Source organism: Procambarus clarkii, chromosome 94, assembly GCF_040958095.1.
Source record: "Procambarus clarkii isolate CNS0578487 chromosome 94, FALCON_Pclarkii_2.0, whole genome shotgun sequence".
Lineage (NCBI taxonomy): Eukaryota > Metazoa > Arthropoda > Malacostraca > Decapoda > Cambaridae > Procambarus > Procambarus clarkii.
This window is the reverse complement of record NC_091243.1, coordinates 8,959,106-8,982,249: the sequence shown is the minus strand read 5'-3', so window position 1 is coordinate 8,982,249 and position 23,144 is coordinate 8,959,106. Positions and strand designations below refer to the sequence as shown.

Here is a 23,144-nt window from a genome sequence, read left to right as displayed (position 1 = left end):
GCAAATACTATTCATAATTTTAAAACCAGGTATGATAGGGAAATGGGACAGGAGTCATTGCTGTAAACAACCGATGCTCGAAAGGCGGGATCCAAGAGTCAATGCTCGATCCTGCAAGCACATATAAGTGAGTACATATAAGTGAGTACACACACACACACACACACACACACACACACACACACCCACACACACACACGTTTGGGTTTCTCAGTCCACGACTCCTGTTCAAGGCAGAAACAAATAGTCACAGGTTCTTTTCCTAACGCCTCAGTTCACACAACAGAATATGCTTTTGTTGGAACGCTGTTATTGTTTGTATTCTGGGAAAGGGTAAAAGGGTGGGGGATGTAGTAAATATGACCTCGGAAAAGAAAACGGGAGTCAGTAACATTAAACAATCAACGGTTAGAAAGGCCGGGTCCAGGAGCTAACAGCTCGATCCATCAGGCACAAATAGTAAAAAAATAAATCGGATAAATACATGGAGACATTCATGGGACGTGACCTTATAAGCTCGTGCATGTGTGAGATAAAACACTTCATGGAGGGAATATCTCAGAGTCCGGCCTCTGTGTGTGTGTGTGTGAGGATGGTGGTGGGGGGGGGGGGGCTTTACAGCTTGGCATGTATATGTAGACTTCAACACGTGCATGTATACAAGTTTGTATCCATGCATACGGAACAACACATCACGGTCGAAAACACATTCATGCCCTGACGGCCTGACGGCTGAGTGGACAGCGCACGGGATTCGTGGTCCTAAGGGTCCGGGTTTGATCCCCGGTGGAAGTGGAAACAAATGGGTAGAGTTTCTTTCACCCTGATGCTCTGTTCACCTAGCAGTAAAATAGGTATCTGGGAGCTAGACAGCTGCTACGAGCTGCTTCCTGTGTGTGTACTCACCTAATTGTGCTTGCGGGGGTTGAGCTTTGGCTCTTTGGTCCCGCCTGTGTGTGTGTGTGTGTGTGTGTGTGTGTGTGTGTGTGTGTGTGTGTACTTACCTATTTGTACTTACCTAGTTGTGCTTGCGGGGATTGAGCTCTGACTCTTTGGTCCCGCCTCTCAACTGTCAATCAACTGGTGTACAGGTTCCTGAGCCTATTGGGCTCTATCATATCTACACTTGAAACTGTGTATGGAGTCAGCCTCCAACACATGACTTCTTAATGCATTCTATTTGTCAACCACTCTGACATTGAAAAAAAATTCTTTCTAATGTCTCTATGGCTCCTTTGGGCACTCAATTTCCACCTGTCCCCCTTAGTGCGTGTGCCTCTGGTGTTAAATAGTCTGTCTTTATCTACCCTATCAATTCCTCTGAAAATCTTGTATGTGGTGATCATGTCCTCCCTAACTCTTCTGTCTCCCAGTGACGTGAGGTTTAATTCCCGTAGTCTCTCCTCGTAGCTCATACCCCTCAGTTTGGGTACTAGTCTGGTGGCAAACCTTTGACCCCTTTCCAACTTAGTTTTATGCTTGACTAGATATGGACTCCATGCTGGAGCCGCATACTCCAGGATTGATCTGAACATATGTGGTATACAAAGTTCTGAATTATTCCTTACACAAGTTTCTAAGGGCCGTTCTTATGTTGGCCAACCACCAATATGCCGCTGATGGTATCCTCTTGATATGGCCTTCAGGGGACAGGTCTGGCGTGATATCAACTACCAGGTCTTTCTCTCTCTGACTCGAAGTATTTCATCTCCCAAATGATACCTCGCATTTGGTCTTCTACTCCTTACACCTATATTCATTACATTACATTTGTTTGGATTAAACTAACAACCACTTATTCGACCATTCTTTCAGTTTGTCCAGGTCTTCTTGAAGCCTCAAGCTGTCCTCCTCTATCTTAATAATTCTCATAATTTTGGCGTCGTCAACAAACATTGAGAGGAATGAGTCTATACCCTCTGGGAGATCATTTACGAATATCAGAAACAGGATAGGTCCGAGTACAGAGCCCTGTGGGACTCCACTGGTGACTTCACGCCAATCTGTGTGAAGTCACACAGATAGGCGTGAACATACACTCACACACCACACTGGTGTGTGTGTGTGTGTGTGTGTGTGTGTGTGTGTGTGTGTGTGTGTGTGTGTGTGTGTGTGTGTGTGTGTGTGTGTGTGTGTGTGTGTGTGTTTCAACCATAATAAGTATATAGAAGCATTATTATTTCACGTATCTCCTGGTTATAATCGTCGTGTTCCCCCTTTCTCTTGATCATTCATGAACACATTTCTCGTGACGCGGCTATGTAGCAGCTCAGTCTGGTGCTGAGCTTTGGCGACTACGTCATCCCCACACTGTTGTTCAGCCATTCATCCATCTCAAGTGTACCCATTCCTCGATCTTTTGCCTACAATGTCATTTTCTTCAGTGTTCTCTGCTTTTCTTCCACAATCTATTGCTTCCTTGCCATTGCCTGCAGGCGGAGCGTGTTGCTCCATGAGCTCATGCTCTCCTTGGTTCCCTCATCTCTCAGTGAGAGAATCAGTGAGGAAAGGTGAGGGAAAGCATCTTCCCTCGCCTTCATAACATCTACAAAAGCGAATAACAACAATGGTCACTGGCCACCATTAGCATGTCATAATCATCTCTCCCACAGTCCATCACTTTGTGAATACACTAGCCAAGAGTCGCCGACTGCTTCTACTCTCTATTCTGAGAGTCCTCAACGTTTTGAGCTTAAACGTTTCATCCTGTTACTTCTACCATCTTCGCTCTCCATGTCCCTCTCCCGCAATAAGGTTCATTTTCCCCCCCAGTCAAAATGTTTTATATAAATGTGTGTGCATGTATGTATATTTGTATGCACGCGCACGCAGTTTTATTCACACCATGGTTTTAAGTCGAGGACTTGTACAAAACTTTGCACACAGGAACCAAACAAAACGGAGCATGCAATAGATTTCCAACTTTTAAGACGTCCTGTTCAACTTTACCGAGTTGGCGTTGGCATACCGTTATGTCCCTGACGGTTTATAAATCCTGGCCGGGGAAGGGCGGAGGGAGGAGAGAGAGAGAGAGAGAGAGAGAGAGAGAGAGAGAGAGAGAGAGAGAGAGAGAGAGAGAGAGAGAGAGAGAGAGAGAGACGCACTACCCTCCCAGCCACCAGCACTCATCAGCCTCACCAGCCTGGGGGGAACCAACACTCATCAGCCTCACCAGCCTGGGGGGAACCAACACTCATCAGCCTCACCAGCCTGGGGGGAACCAACACTCATCAGCCTCACCAGCCTGGGGGGAACCAACACTCATCAGCCTCACCAGCCTGGGGGGAACCAACACTCATCAGCCTCACCAGCCTGGGGGGAACCAACACTCATCAGCCTCACCAGCCTGGGGGGAACCAACACTCATCAGCCTCACCAGCCTGGGGGGAACCAACACTCATCAGCCTCACCAGCCTGGGGGGAACCAACACTCATCAGCCTCACCAGCCTGGGGGGAACCAACACTCATCAGCCTCACCAGCCTGGGGGGAACCAACACTCATCAGCCTCACCAGCCTGGGGGGAACCAACACTCATCAGCCTCACCAGCCTGGGGGGAACCAACACTCATCAGCCTCACCAGCCTGGGGGGAACCAACACTCATCAGCCTCACCAGCCTGGGGGGAACCAACACTCATCAGCCTCACCAGCCTGGGGGGAACCAACACTCATCAGCCTCACCAGCCTGGGGGGAACCAACACTCAACACTCCCAGCCACGAACATTCATCAGAAACTCCCACATCTGAACATTTCATTGAGCAACACGACACATTTCCTGTGGGCGTCTGAGCCTGATATTGGCAGCCAGGCGATAAGCGAACCCCATCCTTACGCAGCATTCATGTTAGGGGGTGATGGTGAAGGTGAGGTAAAGGGGTGAAGATGAGGTAAGGGGGGTAGTGAAGGTGAGGTAAGGGGGTAGAGAAGGTGAGGTAAGGGGGTAGAGAAGGTGAGGTAAGGGGGGTAGAATGAGGTAATGAGGTAATTAAACCATTCTCATGCTTCAATAACCTTCAGTTCCCAAAGTCAAGTGAAGTTAAATTTAGTTTAATATTTTTACTCTGACCTCTGAAGCTCTGATAAGGTCAATACGTGATAAGAATCAACTATTTCGTTAGGAGAAAAAAAATCCCTTTGTAAAAGAGCCGTTGACAATATTGAGATTTGCAAGAGAGATTTATAATATATATTTGCATTGAAGTCACAGTGAATATAAATGGGAAGCACGCTAACTTGGTGGACAGACAGGTAATGGACTCCCATCAGCCTGATGCCTGATATATAGGAGATATATGTATATATATTATATAGGAGGATGTGCAGCATTTATTTACTTGGTGACAGAGGTGGAAACAGAAGTGAGAGTGAGTGAGAGAGAGAGAGAGAGAGAGAGAGAGAGAGAGAGAGAGAGAGAGAGAGAGAGAGAGAGAGAGAGAGAGAGAGAGAGAGAGAGAGAGAGAGAGGAGAGAATGAGATGGGATGGGAATGAGAAAGCGCCAAACCATTACGACTATATAACACTTGTGGAGAGAGGGGGGGGGGAAATAGAGAGATAAAGATGGTGCGGAAGACAGGTAAAGAGAAAGAGGGAGGGAAGGAGTAGAGGAGAAAAGGGAGAGCGAAAAGAGTAGGAGAGGAGAAGACGATTGGTGGCAGAGAGGTGGAGACGGTGGGTCAAGGGAAGGGGAAAGGGGGTAGGGGTTGTGGTAAGGGGGGGAGAGAGATGAGAAAATGAGAAAAGAGGGTGGGAAAATGAGAGCCTGGGAGAGGGGAGGGGAGACAAGGGGAGAGTGAGGAGGAGGAGAGACCTGGGCACTGCCGGGTACCTCGTCAAGTATTCCATAAATCATTTCAAGCTTAACCATCAATGTCGGCGATGCTTAGCATATCATCATCCCTGAACCATCAAAGTTAGTTACCCCCCAAATCCCATTCTGCAACAAAACTCTCTTTGCAACATTCAGTATTATTTCACATTAATACAGCGTATTCGGTGTTCAGCGACTCTCGTTGCAAAGTAATGCATTGCAACTTGATCACGGTTCATTACAATGTCATCAATCCACTACGATATCATGACAGCGCACAATATGTTATCCGGTACTTTGATTTCATTGCGGTTCATTACAATGTCATCAATCCACTACGATATCATGACAGCGCACAATATGTTATCCGGTACTTTGATTTCATTGCGGTTCATTACAATGTCATCAATCCACTACGATATCATGACAGCGCACAATATGTTATCCGGTACTTTGATTTCATTGCGGTTCATTACAATGTCATCAATCCACTACGATATCATGACAGCGCACAATATGTTATCCGGTACTTTGATTTCATTGCGGTTCATTACAATGTCATCAATCCACTACGATATCATGACAGCGCACAATATGTTATCCGGTACTTTGATTTCATTGCGGTTCATTACAATGTCATCAATCCACTACGATATCATGACAGCGCACAATATGTTATCCGGTACTTTGATTTCATTGCGGTTCATTACAATGTCATCAATCCACTACGATATCATGACAGCGCACAATATGTTATCCGGTACTTTGATTTCATTGCGGTTCATTACAATGTCATCAATCCACTACGATATCATGACAGCGCACAATATGTTATCCGGTACTTTGATTTCATTGCGGTTCATTACAATGTCATCAATCCACTACGATATCATGACAGCGCACAATATGTTATCCGGTACTTTGATTTCATTGCAGCAGTCAAAACGTTAATCAATCGTTGATGATAAGTCCTCCGATTACGCAGATGCACTTCCCTCTGACATCAATACAGTTCACTGCAACATTACAACAGCCCATTGGCAGTGCAAATCATTGCAATACCTCTACAACCCACTGTACCACTACCACAATGCTCTACAACCCACTGTACCACTACCACAATGCTCTACAACCCACTGTACCACTACCACAATGCTCTACAACCCACTGTACCACTACCACAATGCTCTACAACCCACTGTACCACTACCACAATGCTCTACAACCCACTGTACCACTACCACAATGCTCTACAACCCACTGTACCACTACCACAATGCTCTACAACCCACTCAAACACCTGCGGCTCTGTACAGATCAGTCGAGATTCCGTAATATGTTTATCGCATCACCACAACACACTATATCACTACAACAGATGAGCACAACTACTTTCACCTCCACACTAATCCCGTGCAACATTACGACTCCATGCCACACCACGACAAACTCTGCAACAACTCTACAATCCCTATAGCTCCTCTGCAACACCTCTAGTCCCCCTTGTTCACCGCTACAACTCCTAATATAAAAATTTCGATCTCCTGTAAAACTGCTCTTGCCCCATAAAACCTCACTACAGTCACCTACAAGTCCACGTTAACGCTCGACGTAACCATCTACAACACCACTAAAATCCCAAACAACACTATAACCGCCTGTACACCGCTACAACAACACCCTATAACACCCCATCACAGTTCCACAACACCTCACAACACTACACAGCTTACCTACACACCTGACAATAGCGGAAAGTGACGACGTTCCAGTTCGACCAAGACCATGACAATGGAGACCTAGTGTCTCTACTACCACTACAACCACCCCCTACAACCTCCTCTCCCCCACTACAACCACCCACTACAACCCCTTCCTCCACTACAACCCCCTCTCCCCCACTACAACCCCCTCTCCCCCACTACAACCCCCTCTCCCCCACTACAACCCCCTCTCCCCCACTACAACCCCCTCTCCCCCACTACAACCTCTCACACAACACCTGAACAACTCACCGTGAGCGTGATGATCTTGTCGAAGAGCATCGCGGGCGCCATGTGGAAGTCGAACACGAAGTACTGTCAATAACATGCAAAAATTATTACATATCATTAAAAAAAAATATTATAAGTTGCTTCAATGTCACTTTAGACGTAAATAAAACTTTATAAGTGATACCGTTATCTCTGATAATTATAATTAATATTTAATAGGATTTTATTTGCTGCAGATAACTGTAGAAATTGTATTGTTCTACTATTATAGAGGCATAAATGGGGGATAAATTAAATATATATATATATATATATATATATATATATATATATATATATATATATATATATATATATATATAAATATATATAAATATTTACCAATATGACATCACGTGACATGCAGAATAATATTTGGGATGCGAGATATATATTGACAAAACCCGTATGACTAAAACTATTCGCTAAATTGAAAGTAAATAATACGTTGAAATACTGTACAGATCCTCATCAGCTCTACATCATCACTGTCATCATCATCATCATCAGATTCATTAACTAATCTGCAACTCCCCCATTTGAAGACGCTATCTGTCTCACGGGACTTTGAAGAAGAATCTGACTTGGACAGGATTTATACAATCCTATTGATGACAAGTTGTTTTACACTCTTGTAATCCAGTCACTATACACATCGCTCATTAACTCAAGTTCACCCTATAGTTGTGTTGTGTGTGTGAACCTGTCCCCCACAACGAACGGTCTTCAGTCACTGTCCAGGGTTACCTTGAGGTTACCTTGGTGTTTCCGGGGCTTAGCGTCCCCGCGGCCCGGTCGTCGACCAGGCCTCCTGGTTGCTGGACTAGGGTAGCTACTAGGACCAGGGTAGCTACAAAGTATGAAATATTCCAATACAATAACAAAAGATCTACGTTTTGTTACATTGGTACTAACCAAAAAAAGCCTAATCACTTTTTGGCCTAAGCAATTATTCCTAGGCCCAAAATATGCAATCCTAGGCTTAATATAATCCTAGGTATAAGCCTAGGTTAAGTATAAGCAATATACAAAGTCTAGGGAAAGGTAGGTTCATTTGTTGTCTTCTCACAGCGGCCGTCTACAAATTAAAATCCTACAAGACGTGGAGTAAATGATATTTGGAACACACTCTGGCAACAGCTCCTACACACACACACACACACACACACACACACACACACACACACACACACACACACACACACACACACACACACACACACGCACACGCACACGCACAAGCAGGCGATGAGTCACAATAACGTGACTAAAGCCTGTTGACCAGACCACACACTAGAAGGTGAAGGGACGACGACGTTTCGGTCCGTCCTGGACCATTCTCAAATCGATTGACCCAATCTCACCCAAGCTTATGACTGAGGCTGTGGCTGCCAGCGGGGCAGCCACACAACAAACTGAAGATGATTTCCTTCGACAGTTCACAGCCAACACAATGTTTGATAATTGCTGTTTCGGTATGATATAATGTTGACCATATTCACACAGCATGATATTTCTCTAGATCTCTGGGGCCAGGATTTATCAACCATCTGCGAAACCTGTACATCCCTTCCTAACCATGACAGCTTTCTTTAATTTCTTTAAACATATTGCGAACGCATTAACTGTTTAATAAATGTTAACAAAGCTGCCAGGATTATGGGGAAAGATGTACAGGTTTCGTAAACAGTTGCATAAACATTAATGTTGGTGCAGATCTCTGATAGCACTCGAACAGTCAAACGCGTCCCTTGAGTATATGCTATAACTCGGGTGATCTTCAAAATATATATGACTGGAATAGCTGCCTGATACTTCTAAAGGTTATACATTCAGGAGTCAAGTGTATTAAAACTACACTGTGATTTGTCACGATTGATCAAAATGGTGCAATCAGCTCAATATGTTCTAAATATTTAGATTTTCTCTCTCACTCACTCACTCACTCAGAACTCACTCACCTCGTTGAAGTAGGGACAGTTGGTAGACTGTGTCTACTCGGGACAGTCTCACATTCACTCACAACTCACTCTCACACTCTCACTCACTCACCTCATTGTAGTAGGGACAGTTGGTAGACTCCTTTACCGAAGTATACTTCTTCTGATCTCCCACCTGCACACACACCACGGGGTCCATGTTGAGTCCCGCCAGCTGCCGCGCCTCGATGATCGTGATACACACCTGCAAGACACACACAGGTGAGAAGCTAGGTAACACACCACACCTGCAGGACACACACAGGTGAGAAGCTAGTTAACACACCACACCTGCAGGACACACACAGGTGAGAAGCTAGTTAACACAACACACCTGCAGGACACACACAGGTGAGAAACTAGTTAACACACCATACCTGCAGGACACACACAGGTGAGAAGCTAGTTAACACACCACACCTGCAGGACACACACAGGTGAGAAACTAGTTAACACACCACACCTGCAGGACACATACAGGTGAGAAACCCGTAACACACACACACACACACAACTCAAAAGTCCCAGCGTGGGAAACCGAGTGAATCAAATACAACACAAGGAAAGCTTTTCAGTACACCCAACACTTACTGGCCTTACCAATGTTGACAATGGACTTGTGTTTATCTTTATATAGCAAACAAACCTCAGATCACACACACACACGGCAGCGTGAGGCCCAAACAGGCTACTCTTCTTAGTTTTGTTTACACCAGAACTCTCCATTAGCTCCTTAGTGATCAGAGTGATCTTAGTCTCACTCTTCTCTAGTAGCAGCGTTAATAACCTTGTGGTTTCTTTCAATTAAAAATGTTTTTATAGTCTTACACTAACATTTATATTCAGATGACAGCTTATTATATTTTCAATCAGCATAATTTAACTCTAGGGTATTGTTTATTCAATTTTTTTCTCAAATTTACAGCCATTTCAAAACTGTAACATATATTAATTGATGTAGTCTATGGAATGCATGCAAGATGTAGCATAAAATGCTGCCCCCATGCTGCCCCTGTGTAGCAGCACAGGGGCAGCATGGCTCACTCTCACGGAACACACAGCTCATGTAACACATTTGATTTCCTTGTGCCTCACCAAACTAACTCCTTGTGACAGTAACGCCACACTAACAAGTACTCAGCTAAGTGTGTGTGTGTGTGTGTGTGTGTGTGTGTGTGTGTGTGTGTGTGTGTGTGTGTGTGTGTGTACTCACCTAGTTGTACTCACCTAGTTGTTTGCGGGGGTTGAGCTCTGGCTCTTTGGTCCCGCCTCTCAACCGTCAATCAACAGGTGTACAGATTCCTGAGCCTATCGGGCTCTGTCATATCTACACTTGAAACTGTGTATGGAGTCAGCCTCCACCACATCACCCCCTAATGCATTCCATTTGTCAACCACTCTGACACTAAAAAAGTTTTTTCTAATATATCTGTGGCTCATTTGGGCACTCAGTTTCCACCTGTGTCCCCTTGTGCGTGTTCCCCTTGTGTTAAATAGACTGTCTTTATCTACCCTATCAATTCCCTTCAGAATCTTGAATGTGGTGATCATGTCCCCCCTAACTCTTCTGTCTTCCAGCGAAGTGAGGTTTAATTCCCGTAGTCTCTCCTCGTAGCTCATACCTCTCAGCTCGGGTACTAGTCTGGTGGCAAACCTTTGAACCTTTTCCAGTTTAGTCTTATCCTTGACTAGATATGGACTCCATGCTGGGGCTGCATACTCCAGGATTGGCCTGACATATGTGGTATACAAAGTTCTGAATGATTCTTTACACAAATTTCTGAATGCCGTTCGTATGTTGGCCAGCCTGGCATATGCCGCTGATGTTATCCGCTTGATATGTGCTGCAGGAGACAGGTCTGGCGTGATATCAACCCCCAAGTCTTTTTCCTTCTCTGACTCCTGAAGAATTTCCTCTCCCAGATGATACCTTGTATCTGGCCTCCTGCTTCCTACACCTATCTTCATTACATTACATTTGATTGGGTTAAACTCTAACAACCATTTGTTCGACCATTCCTTCAGCTTGTCTAGGTCTTCTTGAAGCCTCAAACAGTCCTCTTCTGTTTTAATCCTTCTCATAATTTTAGCATCGTCCGCAAACATTGAGAGAAATGAATCGATACCCTCCGGGAGATCATTTACATATATCAGAAACAAGATAGGACCGAGTACAGAGCCCTGTGGGACTCCACTGGTGACTTCACGCCATTCGGAGGTCTCACCCCTCACCGTAACTCTCTGCTTCCTATTGCTTAGATACTCCCTTATCCACTGGAGCACCTTACCAGCTACACCTGCCTGTCTCTTCAGCTTATGTACCAGCCTCTTATGCGGTACTGTGTCAAAGGCTTTCTGACAATCCAAGAAAATGCAGTCCGCCTAGCCCTCTCTTTCTTGCTTAATCTGTGTCACCTGATCGTAGAATTCTATCAAGCCTGTAAGGCAAGATTTACCCTCCCTGAATCCATGTTGGCGATTTGTCACGAAGTCCCTTCTCTCCAGATGTGTTACCAGGTTTTTTCTCACGATCTTCTCCATCACCTTGCATGGTATACAAGTCAAGGACACTGGCCTGTAGTTCAGTGCCTCTTGTCTGTCGCCCTTTTTGTATATTGGGACCACATTCGCCGTCTTCCATATTTCTGGTAGGTCTCCCGTCTCTAGTGACTTACTATACACTATGGAGAGTGGCAAGCAAAGTGCCTCTGCACACTCTTTCAGTACCCATGGTGAGATCCCATCTGGACCAACAGCCTTTCTAACATCCAGATCCAGCAGGTGTCTCTTGACCTCCTCTCTCGTAATTTCGAACTCCTCCAAGGCCGCCTGGTTTACCTCCCTTTCTCCTAGCACAGTGACCTCACCCTGTTCTATTGTGAAGACCTCCTGGAACCTCTTGTTGAGTTCCTCACACACCTCTCTGTCATTCTCTGTATACCTGTCCTCGCCTGTTCTAAGTTTCAATACCTGTTCTTTCACTGTTGTTTTCCTTCTGATGTGACTGTGGAGTAGCTTTGGTTCGGTCTTGGCTTTGTTTGCTATATCATTTTCAAAATTTTTCTCTGCTTCTCTTCTCACCCTGATGTACTCATTTCTGGTTCTCTGGTATCTCTGTCTGCTTTCTGGTGTTCTGTTATTCCGGAAGTTCCTCCACGCCTTTTTGTTCAGTTTCTTCGCTTCCATACATGCCCTATTATACCATGGATTCTTCTGTTGCTTCTCGGATTTTTCCCTTTGGGCCGGGATGAACCTGTTTACTGCCTCCTGACACTTTTGGGTAACATAGTCCATCATACCCTGTACAGACTTGTCTCTGAGGTCTGTGTCCCAAGGTATTTCACTTAGGAAACTTCTCATTTGTTCATAATTCCCCTTTCGGTATGCCAGCCTTTTGATTCCTAGTTCTTTTTGGGGGGAGATAAGTCCTAGCTCTACCAGGTACTCAAAGTTCAATACACTGTGGTCACTCATTCCCAAGGGCGCTTCCATCTTAACTTCCCTTATATCCCATTCATTTAGGGTAAATATCAAATCAAGCATTGCTGGTTCATCTTCTCCTCTCATTCTTGTTGGTTCTTTGGTGTGCTGGCTTAGAAAGTTTCTTGTTGCCACGTCCAGCAGCTTAGCTCTCCATGTTTCTGGTCCTCCATGCGGGTCTCTGTTCTTCCAATCTATCTTCCCATGGTTGAAGTCTCCCATAATTAGTAGTCCAGATCCATTCCTGCTAGCAACAGAAGCTGCTCTTTCTATTATGTTAATGGTGGCCATGTTGTTTCTATCATATTCCTGTCTAGGTCTTCTGTCATTTGGTGGTGGATTATATATGACTGCGACTATAATTTTTTTCCCTCCATTTGTTACAGTACCTGCTATGTAGTCACTGAAACCTTCACAGCCCTGAATATCCATCTCCTCAAAATCCCAGCCTTTTCTTACCAGCAGAGCTACACCACCCCCACCTGTGTGTGTGTGTGTGTGTGTGTGTGTGTGTGTGTGTGTGTGTGTGTGTGTGTGTGTGTGTGTGTGTGTGTGTGTGTGTGTGTGCGTGCGCTTTCCTTGTCGACTGGGTATTTTATTTTGTATACACCTCGTGCCATTGTACACATTACTTGTTCTAAAATTAATAATTTGTACAATGTGTAAAACGGTGACAAGTTCTGGCAAAGATAGAGCGGCCGATGACAAGCGAATTCGAGTCAAAAGGAGTGAATGATCATATCTGTCCTGCCTTGTAATACTAGGGAGCCTCGTGTGCCTTAAATTTCGTTTGACATCTATTACTTGGCTTGCGTCTGTTCAACGGGGGAATTCATTCATGTTCAACGGCGGAATTCCGTCATTATTAAGGAATTAAACCCCTCGTCGTTTCATGTTCAGGTTCTGAAACTCCTTACTACAGCTCGCTCAGCAAAACATGAGTGATCGGTGATCGTGTAATTTGGTGATTTACAACAGTTCCAAAACTGCAGTTCATTTCGCAGTAACGACCGTAATGAACAGCAAATTACGTAATGTCAAGCAAGTCTGACGCCGGACGGCCCTAGCGAGGAGAGGTCACGAGACGCAAGAAACTCTAGGAAACAACATCAATGTTGATACGAGTAACCTCTAGTTCCCTGGAACCGCGACTATTACCACGCAGCAGACAGGGGACACAGGAGGACGCAGCAGACAGGGGACACAGGAGGACGCAGCAGACAGAGACACAAGAGGACGCAGCAAAGACACAAGAGGACGCCGCAGAGACACAAGAGGACGCAGCAGACAGGAACACAAGTTCCGGGGATACAGAGAGGGAAGGTTCACCATAAACACAGCTGCCCTCCAGTACTTACAGCTCGGCGTTAAAGTTTAATTTTGGGATATTGTACCAGAGGGGACCATAGAGGCCGGACCGGCGCAACAGTTGCCTGCCTCAACCACACATGCAACCATCTGTAGCTCAGAGAGAGAGAGAGAGAGAGAGAGAGAGAGAGAGAGAGAGAGAGAGAGAGAGAGAGAGAGAGAGAGAGAGAGAGAGAGAATAGAATCGATAACAACCGGGTGTGTTGAAAGTCTTTGAAATAAACGCAAAAAACGCAAACACGCACACAAGCACGCCCACGCATGCCCGCACGCGCACGCACACACACACACACACACACACACACACTACAACACCCTGTTGACTTACCATTAGCCTCACACACGCCACTCCCGCGCCTGGTAATATACACGCAACAAAAAGCCACATCTAGGTTTGTTTACTGTCAAGTCTGGAACCCAACTTAAAAAATTAAAACAAAATACGTTCCCTTAACACTGTAGGTGAAGAAACTGAACAAGTCGAGAACGACAGCCAAGTCTGTTTACCAAAGTCTCAAGGAGCATTATAAGCCTTATGCCAGGGTTATTTCCCAGAAACTACTTTGAATATCTTAAATGTTTAAAATGAAATAGACTGCCGAGGTGGTCGAAGGTAAGCAAGACTTAGAAGCAGTGGTCCCTTTGAGACGTCTTGAAGAAAGAGGTCTTTAATCTGCTTGTAAAACCTTAAAAGTTTTCGTCTGTTTTTTCCCAAGGATCCGGGAATGGAGGGGAAGGTTCAGACCGATACATCTTAGTTACACTTCAAGGAACAATAATAATTGATCCAGCTGACCTTTGCTGATGTAAATCATTTATTTACTGGGTCTGTTGGAAAGTTATAGTGTCAAGACGAGGCAGCAACATTAGAGGAGGATGGAAAAGAGTTAGTGACCGTCTTCGAACATTGTCTCAACCACGGTCTCCCTACTCCGTCTCCTCCCTACTCTCATCCCACACTCACAAGGCAGGAAAAAGAAGGTGTACATAGCTCTCCTGAAACTTTCGACTGGGAATTTACCGCCATAAACAACAAGAAATATTACCCTGACCCAAAATAATGTAACCATCCCGAGAAAGACTTTGGTCCACACTGTCATTTTATCAGATGCAGGAGGGATATGTGCGATTGGGTTCGTATGTCGACGGGAATATGCTTTTAGGGTAGTATATCTAGTATAATATGTTAAAAGGAGAAGGTTTAATTAGTCTGTGCCCCGAGAGAGAGAAAGAGAGAGAGAAAGAGAGAGAGAGAGAGAGAGAGAGAGAGAGAGAGAGAGAGAGAGAGAGAGAGAGAGAGAGAGAGAGAGAGAGAGAGAGAGAGAGAGAGAGAGAGAGAGAGACACACAGAGACACACACAGAGACACAGAGACAGAGAGAGAAAGAGACAGAGAGACAGAGAGAGAGAGAGAGAGAGCGAGAGAGAGAGAGAGAGCATATTAATGTTTGTTATCATGGTATAGCATTCATACTGAAGAGAAATGTGTGCTCCCGGGAGTGGAGGTCACAGCACGGCGTCTACCTCTCCTTGTCTCTAAGCAGTGATGACATGAAGCGAACTCATTTTGCTAGTGCTTTGTTTTCTCCTCTATGATTCCACTTTGTTAATTCGTTCCCATACACCAAAAAGAGGCTGGGTTTCGGTATTGATTCTCTGTGGTAATCCACACTTCACTGAGCACCAACCTGCCTTCTTCCTTTGTTTGTGCCACGTAGCGTATCAAAGGCCTTTTGACAATCCAGGAAAAGACTCATATTTCTCTCGGCTGTTTGACTGAAATCAAATTGCCAAAGAATCCGAGGAGATTTGTGAGACATGACTTTCCTACACTAGACCCCACACGCTGGCCCTGGAAACTATGCTTTTCCATTCAAGGTGTTCACAATGTCGTCTACTAATTATTCACTCTAGTGTCCTGAAACACATTCGTATCAGTGATATAATTCTATAGCTCAGTGCCTTCTGTACATCTCCATTGTTATATCGGTAACGAATTTGCTTTCTTTCAGTTGTTAAGCAGTTCTCCTCTCTTAGTGAGAGCATTATATGTCTAGTGGCTCACTCACGCTCTCGTCTGCTTCTTTCAGTAACTAAGGCACCATTTGTTCTGATTCTATTGCCTGTGTCACGTCTTGATCTTCAATACGTATCCTTACCTTCTCAGATGTCACGTTAATGGCCTCGCGTCCTGCAAGATGCTCTGCTGACCTCTTCATCTAGACGTCCCCAGCTTTAATTCCGAGTTTTAGTTCTATTTATTTTTTCTTCAATTTTTATGTAATTATTTTAACCGCTCGTGAAGATAAGGCGGGTTTTCTCCGCTTTGAACTTCGTGTTTCTTGGTATTCACTTGTTTATTCCTTGAGCTTCAAAGGCCAGCTGTTAACCCATGTCTTGGGTTAACAGCTGTTAACCCATGTCTTGGGTTAACAGCTGGATAATGCTTTTTTTACTCTTCAGTTTCTTCAAGTTAGGATGAACCTATTTTCAGCTGCCTTACAGTAATGAAAGATAATTTTTGCTCTGAAAATATGGTTCATGTGAAGTCTGTATCAATTTTCACCAGGTACGGTGTTTTTTTTTGTAATTTCAATCTTTGATTATAAATGCCAAACCTGTTGATTCTTCATTTCCTTTTTTCCTGTTATCTTCACAATCTTTTCCCTCTTCCATTTTCATTAGAGAAAGATTGACGTCCCTTGGCCCCTTCCTTCATTTCAATCACTTTATTGGATACTCCATCTACATTTATATATGTAGAGGAGATGCATAAGTGTACCTAGAAGTACACTTAAGATATATTTCTTTCGCTACGCTCTTATAAATTCTCAAAATGATAATCGCATAAGGACTTAGAGAAGTGCAAGGAGTAGCATAAGTGTAAGGTGATTAGTGATTAGCATGTGATTAGTGCAGTGTGGCTTGGGGTGTGGAAGGATTAGACTATTGGTCGCTGATGTATGTATGAATGGAAGTATGAGACCTCTGAGGTATGTGGGGGTATTCATGTAAGGGCATGTATTTGTGTGTTGTGTTTGAGATGCATACTTTGTGCAGATATGTATGATTATGTGTGCTGCATATGTGGAGTATACATGGAAGCAGGCAGGTGTTATACAAACGACTCTTTATCAACACATACCTGAAAATCTTGGGCCTTCAGTTCAACTGGAGTCGAGTTCACTGTCTCAGATTTGTGTCTGAAAATAATCATATTAATAATAATTAAAACATGAAATACAAACAACCTCAAGTATAATAATCATTCTAAAAACAATTACAATTAAACCAGTTATAGAAAATTATAAACAAATGGAATGTTTTAAAACATGTGAGACTATAGATCCCTCAATACCGTTTTCGTATTCTGAAAAAGGGAGTCACAAAATTCAGCATCAATTAAAACAAGCTGTTTGTAGCTTTTGTTAATATTTTATTGTACTAGAATACGTCCCGTGTTTTTCTTGGCTTTCATTCTCCCAGCTTTGTATAGATCTGTTTTGGCAGGTGTTTTATACCTGTATGGTTGTGGACAACTGACTAGTTCACCCCTGGGTGAATTTTGTATAGATCACACACACACACACACACACACACACACACACACACACACACACACACACACACACACAGAGTGGTAGACGGTTGGAACAAGTTAGGGGAGAAGATGGTGGAGGCCAAGACCGTCAGTAGTTTCAAAGCGTTATATGACAAAGAGTGTTGGGAAGACGGGACACCACGAGCGTAGCTCTCATCCTGTAACTACACTTGGGTAATTACACTTAGGTAATTACACACACACACACACACACACACACACACACACACACACACACACACACACACACACACACACACACACACACACACACAGTGGTAGTTCAGGGGGTCAGATTCACGAAGCAGTTACGCAAGTACTTACGAACGTGTACACCTTTCCTCAATCTTTGACGCATTTGGTTACATATGTTAAACAGTTTACAAGTATGAAAACTTCCCAATCAACTGTTGTTATTGTTATAAACAGCCTCCTGGTGCTTCGGAGCTCAATAACTGTTTAATAATTGTAAACAAAGCCGCTAAAGATCGAGAAAAGGTGTACTGGCTCGTAAGTTTTTGCGTAACTCCTTCGCGAATCTTGCCCCAGATGTATAAGTGCGGCAGGTAGCGGCTCCGAAGACCCGCTTCAGGGCGCTAATTACAAACGGAACGATGGCCCAAGATGGATTACTGAAGCAACCTCTTTACACATTTCTTTAGTCAAATGCGTTAAGATGCATGATCAAATTGATCAGTTGCATTAATCAGTCAATAGCGGCTGAAGCTCGACTTTCCAACAAACACAGCTAGGAACATAACTCCAGGTGACTCGCCCAATCCAGGGACCCCCGGGTTCGATTCCCCGCCAAGACAAAAACAGTTAGGCAGAGTTTCTTGCATCTGATGTATCTGTTCAACTAGTATTAATGAGTACTTATCCTGGGATGGATGGATGGATGGATGTATATATTTGTATATATATGTATATATATATATATATGTATATATATATATATATGTATATATGTGTATATATATATATATGTATATATATGGATGTATATATTGCATATATATATATATATATATATATATATATATATATATATATATATATATATATATATATATATATATATATATATATTATTAAATATGACCGAAAAAGTAAGATTAATAATTCTAACACGAATTTTCTCAATCTTTCGTACATTACGCTTCACTGTTGGAGGTAATATATATATATATATATATATATATATATATATATATATATATATATATATATATGCGGAAAATCCACAGAGAAATATGAAAGGAGGTGAACGTTTCGGCTTTGTTAAAGCCTTTGTCAACACCAGACTGACAAAGTTTGGTCAGTCTGGTGTTGACAAAGGCTTTAACAAAGCCGAAACGTTCACCTCCTTTCATATTTCTCTGTGGATTTTCCGCATAAAATGATCAGTGTTTTGTGATCGTCAATTGCATATATATATATATATATATATATATATATATATATATATATATATATATATATATATATATATATATATATATATATATATTATTAAATATGACCGAAAAAGTAAGATTAATAATTCTAACACGAATTTTCTCAATCTTTCGTACATTACGCTTCACTGTTGGAGGTAAATCAAAAATCAATTCTCCAAAATTCATTTTTATTTCTAGTCTGACGCGACACGGGCGCGTTTCGTAAAACTTATTACATTTTCAAAGACTTTTAGTTCACAAATACACAACTGAATAGAACTTACGTATCTCCGATTTTATATCTACATTTGAGTGAGGTGGGAGGGGTGATGTGGCATTAACACAAGACAGAACAAAAGAGGATATTAATAGGGTATTAAAAGTATCAACACAAGACAGAACACAAACAATGGGTATTGAATAGAAGTGTTTGTAGAAAGCCTATTGGTCCATATTTATTGATGCTTCTATATTGGAGCGGAGTCTTGAGGTGGGTAGAATATAGTTGTGCAATAATTGGCTGTTGATTGCTGGTGTTGACTTCTTGATGTGTAGTGCCTCGCAAACGTCAAGCCGCCTGCTATCGCTGTATCTATCGATGATTTCTGTGTTGTTTACTAGGATTTCTCTGGCGATGGTTTGGTTGTGGGAAGAGATTATATGTTCCTTAATGGAGCCCTGTTGCTTATGCATCGTTAAACGCCTAGAAAGAGATGTTGTTGTCTTGCCTATATACTGGGTTTTTTGGAGCTTACAGTCCCCAAGTGGGCATTTGAAGGCATAGACGACGTTAGTCTCTTTTAAAGCGTTCTGTTTTGTGTCTGGAGAGTTTCTCATGAGTAGGCTGGCCGTTTTTCTGGTTTTATAGTAAATCGTCAGTTGTATCCTCTGATTTTTGTCTGTAGGGATAACGTTTCTATTAACAATATCTTTCAGGACCCTTTCCTCCGTTTTATGAGCTGTGGAAAAGAAGTTCCTGTAAAATAGTCTAATAGGGGGTATAGGTGTTGTGTTGGTTGTCTCTTCAGAGGACAACTAACTCTGAAGAGACAACCAACACAACACCTATACCCCCTATTAGACTATTTTACAGGAACTTCTTTTCCACAGCTCATAAAACGGAGGAAAGGGTCCTGAAAGATATTGTTAATAGAAACGTTATCCCTACAGACAAAAATCAGAGGATACAACTGACGATTTACTATAAAACCAGAAAAACGGCCAGCCTACTCATGAGAAACTCTCCAGACACAAAACAGAACGCTTTAAAAGAGACTAACGTCGTCTATGCCTTCAAATGCCCACTTGGGGACTGTAAGCTCCAAAAAAACCAGTATATAGGCAAGACAACAACATCTCTTTCTAGGCGTTTAATGATGCATAAGCAACAGGGCTCCATTAAGGAACATATAATCTCTTCCCACAACCAAACCATCGCCAGAGAAATCCTAGTAAACAACACAGAAATCATCGATAGATACAGCGATAGCAGGCTGCTTGACGTTTGCGAGGCACTACACATCAAGAAGTCAACACCAGCAATCAACAGCCAATTATTGCACAACTATATTCTACCCACCTCAAGACTCCGCTCCAATATAGAAGCATCAATAAATATGGACCAATAGGCTTTCTACAAACACTTCTATTCAATACCCATTGTTTGTGTTCTGTCTTGTGTTGATACTTTTAATACCCTATTAATATCCCCTTTTGTTCTGTCTTGTGTTAATGCCACATCACCCCTCCCACCTCACTCAAATGTAGATATAAAATCGGAGATACGTAAGTTCTATTCAGTTGTGTATTTGTGAACTAAAAGTCTTTGAAAATGTAATAAGTTTTACGAAACGCGCCCGTGTCGCGTCAGACTAGAAATAAAAATGAATTTTGGAGAATTGATTTTTGATTTACCTCCAACAGTGAAGCGTAATGTACGAAAGATTGAGAAAATTCGTGTTAGAATTATTAATCTTACTTTTTCGGTCATATTTAATAATATATGTCTACAGGAAAGACTGCTACCAAAATATACTAATATATATTTATATATATATATATATATATATATATATATATATATATATATATATATATATATATATATATATATATATATATATATTATATATATATGTGTGTGTGTGTGTAAGTGTGTGTGAAATATGTAGCAGGTATGATAAAGAAAAAGAAAATAGGTTGGGGGTTCAGCACATTAGACAACCGGCGGCTAGAAAGATAGAGTCCAAGAGCTAACAACACTATACTACAGGCACGAACTAAGGGAATACAAATAGACGAATACATGCGCACGCACGAGTACGAACGTGCGCGTGCGCACTATCAATCTCTCCCATTTCGTCCTTATTTTACGAAAGTGTTTTTAATGGAGTGAAAAATTGGCCGTCGCCGCAGAAGAATATGACCACTAAGAAAAATCCCGCCACCTGAGACCTGACAACATAAATCCCTTAATAAATATAAAGCGTACGAGAGAGAGAGAGCAAGAGACGAAGATAGTACATTTTTCGCATATTAAAATAGGGCCTGAATAATTACTTATCGTATCTTCGAGTTCCCAATCACTGCTGGCCATGTCTGACGATGTCGACGCCATCTGTTGAGCGCACCCGACCCCATGGAAGGCAATGGTCTTATTTGATCCTGGTGTAGTTTATGTCTTACTAATCACATTTTTAGTCCGCACAAGTGATGTGGGTGGTACCTTGGTCGTCAGGAAAGAGTTCACTCAGGGCAGTTCTGAACTCCAGACGTGTTCCAGTGGGAACAAGTTGGCCGAGTCGGTGTAGACGGTGATTTGTCTGTGAAACTTAGTGAAGTATTGATGATTGGACCGACGTATCCTGGGATGGTTAAGTTGGGTCACGAGATTTTATAATTGAAACCTGAGTGGAAGTCTGCCAGTGTGTTGCTGGAGACCCCTGCCAGTGTGTTGCTGGAGACCCCTGCCAGTGTGTTGCTGGAGACCCCTGCCAGTGTGTTGCTGGAGACCCCTGCCAGTGTGTTGCTGGAGACCCCTGCCAGTGTGTTGCTGGAGACCCCTGCCAGTGTGTTGCTGGAGACCCCTGCCAGTGTGTTGCTGGAGACCCCTGCCAGTGTGTTGCTGGAGACCCCTGCCAGTGTGTTGCTGGAGACCCCTGCCAGTGTGTTGCTAGAGACCCCTGCCAGTGTGTTGCTGGAGACCCCTGCCAGTGTGTTGCTGGAGACCCCTGCCAGTGTGTTGCTGGGGCGACCCCTGCCAGTGTGTTGCCTGGCAGTAGAAGTAGTGTTTTAGCACCGTGACGATACTCTATAGGACTGGCCCATAATTTACTGAGAAAGGTGAACTCGTCGGCGTGAGGACCACAGAAGACAGACTCAGGGAGGGAACCTTGTGTGGTGTACGATACAAGAGAGAAGTGGACTCGCAGGGAAAGAAAACTGCAGACGTTTTGCAGTTTCCTGTGTGAAAGTGACACCTGCAGTGTTATGTTATGTACACATGTGTATATATATAGTTAAGAAGAACACTTGGTGATGCAGGCGATGAGTCACAATAACGTGGCTGAAGTATGTTGACCAGACCACACACTAGAAATTGAAGGGACGACGACGTTTCGGTCCGTCCTGGACCATTCTCAAGTCGATTGTGACTTGAGTGATTCACAATCGACTTGAGAATGGTCCAGGACGGACCGAAACGTCGTCGTCCCTTCAATTTCTAGTGTGTGGTCTGGTCAACATACTTGGTGATGGTTCAATTTAGTGTTGTTTACCTCCTTTTAGACTGATTATTACTGCCAGTACTTAATAACTTATGACTCGGGGTGGGATCATGTAAGAAGAGGCACTAAGGCCCCATATACAGTGTGATAAGAACCCGGTTACTGTCTTAAGTGAGGCCGTAACACCATGTGAAGACATTGTTCCTAATTAGTCCTACTCCGCCCAGATTTCGAAAGACCTCACGAACTCTTATTTTGACTTCATGCAGCACATGCAAGCTACCAGACTCCTTACTATATATAAAACAAAAATCAGTTTCTGTGGGTGCCAAGGAAGAATTCCGCAACCCATTCTTGACCAGCTTCTAATTGGTTGCAAGACGGCACAAGGTGTGAAGGCGTCTCGCATTAAGCCGCAACAACCACGTGACAGCAGAAGGCTGCCGACGCTTGTGTGTGTGTGTGCTTGTGTGTGTGTGTGCGTGTGTGTGTGTGTGTGTGTGTGCGTGTGTGTGTGTGTGTGTGTGTGTGTGTGTGTGTGTGTGTGTGTGTGTGTGTGTGTGTGTGTGTGTGTGTGTGTGTGTGTGCACAGGTCAGCGCCACCGTCACTGAACAGAGGCAATTAAAAACTCGACCCTTAGGTTCTCTCGGCCGTAAGAGCTGGAATGCTTTGCTTCCTAGCGGTCGATCATTGGCCTTTTTAGTTTTT

At 43.3% G+C, this 23,144-nt stretch overlaps 1 protein-coding gene across 5 annotated transcripts in view; it reads right to left on the bottom strand.

The window, feature by feature from the left end:
* LOC123747311 (otoferlin) overlaps positions 1-23,144 on the bottom strand; it is a 267,365-nt gene that overhangs the window by 59,602 nt on the left and 184,619 nt on the right. For all 5 annotated transcript variants that reach the window (XM_069319727.1, XM_069319725.1, XM_069319728.1 and 2 more), the window contains 3 exons: positions 16,816-16,873; positions 8,897-9,028; positions 6,827-6,889 (listed from right to left, as the gene is read on the bottom strand). In XM_069319727.1, coding sequence (XP_069175828.1) covers positions 6,827-6,889; positions 8,897-9,028; positions 16,816-16,873 — 253 coding nt within the window. The remainder of the gene's footprint in view (positions 1-6,826; positions 6,890-8,896; positions 9,029-16,815; positions 16,874-23,144) is intronic.